This window comes from Tachysurus fulvidraco, chromosome 4 (assembly GCF_022655615.1).
Source record: "Tachysurus fulvidraco isolate hzauxx_2018 chromosome 4, HZAU_PFXX_2.0, whole genome shotgun sequence".
In the NCBI taxonomy this organism is placed as follows: domain Eukaryota; kingdom Metazoa; phylum Chordata; class Actinopteri; order Siluriformes; family Bagridae; genus Tachysurus; species Tachysurus fulvidraco.
The window spans coordinates 22,702,415-22,709,680 of NC_062521.1; the positions used below are offsets into that span (position 1 = coordinate 22,702,415).

A 7,266-nucleotide genomic window follows, 5' to 3' on the forward strand; every position below is an offset into this window, starting at 1 on the left:
TGCTTGTGTGCTGGATTTGGACTCTTGTACAAACCAGAGAATTACTGTGGAACATGACAAGACCAGTATGGTGCAGAAAGTAGATGATATGTGCAGTGGTCAGGAGCCTCCAAATTCATCCATCACTACAAGGCAGCAGCTACAAGAGGCTGGGTTAAAAGGTTGTATAGCAGTAAAATAAAAAAATAAATAAATGTCATAAAGATTGGTGTGTGGAAAATAGGAGTCAAAGTTCAACATTTGCTTTGGATGGTGCCAGGTATGTTTGTATGAGAGCGTTTTGATGAAGAGGAGGGGAAAGAAGTAACATAAGGGTATGTCTATGGCAGTTGGAAGAATATATAATGTTGCTGGCACTTTAAAAACGCGCCAATACTATTTTCCAGAACATTATGTTGCCACATATGGAAGATTTTTTTGTCAGTCTAACGCATCACTTTTAGCCACTGTATAATTAACACATCACTGAATGATCCTGAAGCCTGGGACAAACAGACCGAGTACAATTTAGCATGAACAGAAACTTTGTTAGAGATGTCCATCATCACCATGATGATCCTCAGCGTTTAAGCAATTTTCACTGATTGTTATTGATTATTGTTGCAATACCTCGTATATAAAAATACCTTAAATACTCAATATATAGTGAGACATTGCAGAATAGTATGCATTAAGACCCTGGGCAAAACACAAAGCCGGAACCCACTCTTTTATTTCATTACGCTTTTTTTCTTCATTTTTGTAAATGCAAGTTGCACAGTGAAAGGACTTCAACTGAAGAAGAAAAAAATAAACACATTAAAAAAAAATCCCTTACAGGAAGTCAGCTGCCGTCATCTCCAAACACTTTTAACTGGTCCACCTGCCAATGATCCTTTTTGCCGTGTCAATCATTCTTCATCCCACCCATATCCCCTCCCACTCTATTGACACATTTCCTCCCTTAAAAAAAAAGAGGACAGGAACAAAAGGGAAAGGAAAAGAAAGGAATTAGAAGGTTTTATCAATGTCCAGGGACAAACTGGTAGTCACTATCACAATAGTGGAAATAACATAGTTGCCTCTTTTAAAGCTAGTCACAAACTGAAGCGGTCCAATAGGAGCATTACTTGGATTCCCCAGCCCACCCTATTGTCCCGCCCAGGGTACACATGGAGACAAATAAAAATAGAAAGCTTATAGAAGAGAATCAAACCCTCACCCCACCAACCCCCCCACATACTCCAATTTTAATTGAGGCATGAGGAGGGGGTGACCACTGACCATCAGCAGTCACATAAAGAGTCTCTATAAAGGAACCCAGTAGATCCCTAGTATTTTACTCCCGGCACAAACTCCTTCGCTTCTGGGTTCAAACTGCTTTTGCGCTGAAACACAAAAACAAAGATACAACAATAATGAGAGCTTCTCAAACATTTGTCAAATGATTAATCATTTTAATCATCAATTTCATTCTAGATTGTTGAGTTCTGTGGAAATGCAGAAGTGATTGCGGGAGGATTAAATGCTCCCGTCAGGCCTTTCAATGTGGAGAAATCCTTATTGGAGGATTCAAAGTTTAAATTTGTTGTGGACAGATACATCAGTCTGTCTAATCTGCAGTGTGCAGATCATGTGGTGAGGTGAAGACACAGAGATGTACACACCACCTACAGTGTGCACGTTCTCCTCGATAAAGGCTACTGATTTAGAAAGAAACTAATTTTCGTGGGTGTACTGATGTGTAATTACTGGGTGGAATATTGGACCTCTATTGCCAGCTAAAATGACACCTCTCAGTATCTCTCATATTAAACCAGTTTAAATAAGAAATAAACTTACAAATGTTCCCAATAAGATGATTAGGAGTATTTTTAAAGTTTATTTATTATTTTTAAAATCCTGTGAAACCTGGAGGACCTGGTTCATTTTGTTTAATATATAAAACACTTTTCTATATCAATTTTTAGTGTATTAATCTCTACAGACAAAAATGCACATTGTGCTTCACAAAAAAAAAAAAGTACATTCTCAGTCAGAGATTTTCTTCATTAAAATTTGATTTGGTATATTCTGAGAAACAAACTGAATAAATTATTGAAGCCATTATTATGTTGCCCCCACACTAATGCTATATCGGTTTAAGTGTTTTAACCCAAAGAACTTACTGCAATGTCTTCAGCATTCGAGTCATTGACAGACAGCCCACTGAACTGTTGCTGAATGTGTCCAACACCAGAAGGAAGGTCCCGTGCAGGAATGAACCAATCTTGATCCTCCTCTTCTAACATTTCTTGGAAACAGCGCTCCAGAAACTCCTGCTCCAAAAGCTCTTCCTCCACCTGGGTGAATTTAGATAAATAAAATTACTGACGTAAAACATAACTCAGAATGCTTGCTTATATTTCTACGGGGTTTTTACTTCTTATTTTATTCGCTTCATTATGTTCAAAGCATACAATGAAATTCTTTCTATGCTGTCCACAGTGAATGCCAAGACGTGCAACACACACATACACACGAAATGTATAAAACTAAGCCTCAGGAATAGAAATAAAGACTATTAGAAATATGAACTATGTACATCTATGTGTGCAATGCTGAATCTGACTTATGTGCATAGTAGTACAGCAACATGCAAATCTTTCTGCAAACTAATTCCATTCACCCCCATAAAAAAAAAAAACATTGATCTACCTTGAAAGTATCACTAACCTGCCTGTTGTACTCCTCTTCATTCTCCATCCACATGTACTCTGCAAAGGGGTTGGCTTCTCCTTCCTTGTGTCCGTTCAGCATGCTGTCTTCTTTCCCAGAGCCACTGCTACCACCGGGCGTCTTTGCAACCTCGGGACTGTTAATTTCTGCAGGCTCTGAGGGAAGTTAAATGAATATTCCAATTTGAGTACCTCCTTTAAACACCACAAAACTATATGTTTAAGAAAGGGATCCTTAAAACCATAAACAAATCTGAAACCATCTACAGATACTGCAACCTTCTCAAACACGTCTGGAAAACAGACTAAATATTCCACTAGGATTCCATTTCTACATCTATTCTAGATTATATTAGGTTTTCCTTAAGCCTGCTTCACACATGTCTTGTATTTTGCATAACCTAGTATCATCAAATTCTGAAGGGTGAATGGTTCTGTTACTGTCAGAATTAGAATGAGAAACTATTGTATAGAATTCAGAGAAAAATCCAAAACAGAAAACCTTCTGCTCTAATGGGTTCACTTTTAGCTTGAAAACATGGGTAAGAATACTAATATTCTGTATACTCAGGAAACCTTACAGCATTTAGCAGACATTTAAAGCAGCCATATCCAATCTTATCCAGAAAGGACCGGTGTGGGTGCATGTTTTCATTCCAACCAAGCAGACGCCACACCAGAGTCTACTAAAAGCACAAGAACATCTAATTAAAAAACAGGTGGAATCAAATGTCGTTCTGCTTGGTTGGTATAAAAACCTGCACCCACACCGGCCCTTTGTAGAGAAGATCGGACATGGCTGATTTACAGCATTTAGCAGACACCCTTACCCAGAGTGACTTACAATTTGTTTTGGTTTTTATACAACCGAGCAAGTGAGGGTTAAAGGCCTTACTCAAGGGCCCTGCAGTGGCAGCTTAGTGGAGCTGGGATTTGAACTCATGACCTTCTGGTCAGTAATCCAACGCCTTAACCACTAAGCTACAACATCCACATGAAATCACAAACAACGTACAAAACACCAATAACATATTTAACCCTAGGTGACTTGAATGAGCACAAGGTAGGGTTGCATCCTCAGTCCCTGGTTCAATCCCAAGCTCGTTCCTGAGTTCATGTTCTTCACGTGCCACTCCCAGGAACATGCTGGTAGGTGAACTGACAATGCGATGGTTCTGTGAGATAGACTGTAATCCCATTCGTCCTGTATTCCCTCATTTCTGTCCAGTAGTTTCACAAGAAGATTCACAAGGACCAGGGAAAAAGTTAATAGTGAACACGAATGAGTGAAGAGAAAATCCTTGACATGCAGTGAACTGTTCTGAATAGCAAAGATCTTTTATTTTTTTAAATACCTTTTCAAAGCTTTAGATCAGCCCAGCTGTGACATTTCACCTTGTAAAACAAAAAGGCTCCTTTTTTTTTTTAACCCCTTTGCTAATACGTCCACGTTCCTCACGTGTTTAGCCTGAACACGTTTGTGCTTGTTTATCACTTCCTTAAGATAACGATCAAGCTTTATACTCGAGCTTAGACACTCAGATAGAGCCTGAGTGATGTAGAGTATGTGGGGAATTCCGTGATAGATCAACCATAAAGAAAAAAAACAAAGTTAGGGTATTTTGATGCATGCAGTCTGACTGAAATCTCGCGAGATCTCGAAGCTGCCCTAACGTCGAAGTTCGGAAACAAGGCCTCGCTTTTTAACACCAAACCGCAGCTCAGTTCTAGTCGTCTAAAACAAACAAAGCTAATGTTTTGAAAGATAACTCGGATATCATCTGCTGACCGAATCACACAAAACAAGCGCTGAAATCTGAGCCTTCGTTGCAGAACTAAAGAACATTTGTAACCTGGCTAATATTTAGCTAGCAGCTAAAAATACATAGCGTGTTTTTTATCCGACAGTCGTGTAAATACAGAACGGCTGGTTTTATTTTCAAATCTATTACGACTTACCAGGCATTATGTCGACGTTTTTATCCCGAATAAGCCCAAAAACAACTCCTGTGATAGATGAAATTTCCTTTTTCGGCAACACCGTTACCTGGCCAGCCTTCAATCCCACGTCAGGATCATTCATGTGGAGCTGCATTTGAAACGTTAACGTGTGCGCCCCCTTGCGGCTGCTCTCTGCCACCACAGCTTTACATGCGACCAGGTACCACCAGAGGGCGCACGTCTAGATTTTTAATAATATTTATTTTTTTATATATAAATAACGTGCATGTAAAATAGTTCTCTCTCTTTGTGCACTCTGTAGTGTCCACTCATAAGACTCCACTGCTTTAGTTCATTTGTTCACAACTTTTTTCTAACATTTTACTAGTCACAGGTCACTACACCATGACAACTTTAAATCATTGAAAACTTTAAGAAGTTAGCTGTGAGATATTCAGATTATAATAACATCATCATATATTCTCACAGTTGTTTCTGCTGATAATGGTACAGAAAGCACTGGCTAACACATCACTTCAAGGTCTCCCACAGATATTTATTTGTGTTGATAGCTGATGACTGAAGTTTATGGTGTATGATTTACACCGTTTTTGTTCCCATTCGATTCAGTGAGTACTCATGCCCTGTGGGTAAATGTGGGTAAATCAAATTCTGTTTATTTGTGGTGACACTTAAATAACCTAAGGGATGTGAGGCCTGGTTAAGGTGTTGGACCGGACGTGTCATGAGTCCCGTATCACAAGTTTATGACTCATGAGTTCAAATCCCAGGTCATGAGTCAACCTATGAGTCATGAGTTCGAATCCCAGGTCCACCAAGCTGCCCCTGCTGGGCCCCTGAGTAAGGCATTTAACCCTGAATTGCTCAGTTGTATGAATTAAAATAAATTGTAAGTCACTCTGGATAAGGGTGTCTGCTAAATGCCAGAAATTTAAATGTAAATGTGCGCCTGTACAGTCACCAGATCAATCAATGAGAGCACCAATCAAGATAGCACAGATTTCTCTGTCTGTACAGCAGAGTGTGTTTTTGAGCATCCAGCTTGCATCAAATAATTAAGCACTGCAGAGCAAAGAAACCTAATTGAAAACAAAGTACATAGCCAAAGCACACACAAGGAATTTGATTCCAGCGGTTTGTGACTCTCGAAAGTACAGACATAAATAACACTATACCATATATTTAGCTTGGACTATACAAGAAGGAACAGACTATACAAGACAATACAGACGATGTGAGACAGTATGAGTATTAAATATAATACAGAATATGTGACTGATCAGTTATGTTCATAAAGTGTGAGAAGTGCAGTGCAAATAACAGTATTGTGTAATATGCTTTTGTGATGACTGACAGTTCTGATAACGCAGTACTTATAGATATGAGATATGTGAGTTGTTCATCAGGGTGATTGCCTGAGGAAATAAACATTTAAAACTGTGTCTGGCAGTTTTGGTAAACAAAACTCTGTAGCACCTGCCAGAAGGGAGAAGCTGAAGGAGGTTGTGTTTAGGGTCTGAAGGGTCAGTAGTGATTTTTCCTGCTCGGTTTCTGCTTCTTGTATGTTACAAGTCCTGGGGAGTGGCAGGGGAGCACCAATTGTTTTTTCTGCTGTGTACAACTGTGTGTTGCAGTCTGTTCCTGTCCTGTTTTGTTGCTGCTCCAAACCATATAGTGATGGATGTGCACAGGACAGATTACTGCATCAACAGCTCCTGTGGCAGACCATACTTCCTTAATTGACATAGAAAGTAGACTAGCTTTAGGAGTTGAGAATTTCAGGAATTATTGTATTAAAAGCTGAACTGATGACGATAAACAGAATCCGGGCATCCCCATTTATTTTACTGAAACCTGGGTGCAATTAGTCTCCTCGAGGGAGCTGGGATCTCCTCATGGAGGTGGAGACATCACCTGCTATACCTACAACTAAGCCCAAAACAGCTGAAAAAACACAAATGGCAAACTCAAATATTTTAATATATTTGAGATTTCATTTTGGATTCATCTTTGGTAACCTTTTATTTCTGGTCAGGATTACAATAGGTATTGAACCCAGACTAGTATAAAATATGGTTGGCAATCATTAATGCTGTGTGATTCCTGGACTCCCAATTATCATTGTGTCTTTGGGAATATCAATGGAATCATAAATTCTTAAAAATAACATAACCTTGGATGCTTGGATAAAAATATCTGGATTAAATATTTTTCTAAGCAGAAAAGTGGTGTCGCTAAAGCGACAGGTCAATTTAACTAAACTTAATTTAAACACTTTGACTAAGAACTGCAAGTAGAATGACAGTTTAAAAATCTATATTTCCAAATAGTGATTTTTGCCTGCCCAAGCACCATGTATGTAGCGATGCCTATTTCATGAGCAAGTAAGGTTTGGGGCATGACCGAGTCACATTGCATGGCATTAAACTGGAATGATACAATTCCTTCACACATAGGAATATCTCTCTTGATGGTGTGAATCTGTACCCTCTAGGAGCAATAGTAAAACTTTTGGTTTTTAAGCTTCACTTCCTGTTGCCAGTGGTGGCACTATGGCAGTGAATCACTACTGGCATGTGCACGTGATTATACTTCATCACTAATGTAA

The 7,266-nt window shown here is 39.0% G+C and overlaps 1 protein-coding gene across 1 annotated transcript; it reads right to left on the reverse strand.

The window, feature by feature from the left end:
- Positions 1-694: 694 nt before the first annotated feature.
- paip2b (poly(A) binding protein interacting protein 2B) lies at positions 695-4,816 on the reverse strand. The gene is made up of 4 exons (XM_027146026.2): positions 4,656-4,816; positions 2,695-2,852; positions 2,148-2,321; positions 695-1,367 (listed from the first exon to the last, which is right to left on the reverse strand). The coding sequence occupies exons 1-4, from the start codon at positions 4,789-4,791 to the stop codon at positions 1,311-1,313; spliced, it is 525 nt and encodes a 174-aa protein (XP_027001827.1). The 5' UTR covers positions 4,792-4,816; the 3' UTR covers positions 695-1,310.
- Positions 4,817-7,266: the final 2,450 nt, after the last annotated feature.

Excerpts from the sequence above, each read along its gene's own strand:
- paip2b (XM_027146026.2), bottom strand. The coding sequence starts at position 4,791 with ATGCAGCTCCACATGAATGATCCTGACGTGGGATTGAAGGCTGGCCAG. Across the intron at positions 2,853-4,655 it reads AAACGTCGACATAATGCCTG|AGCCTGCAGAAATTAACAGT; the intron begins GTAAGTCGTAAT and ends AACTTCCCTCAG. Across the intron at positions 2,322-2,694 it reads AAGAGGAGTACAACAGGCAG|GTGGAGGAAGAGCTTTTGGA; the intron begins GTTAGTGATACT and ends AAATTCACCCAG.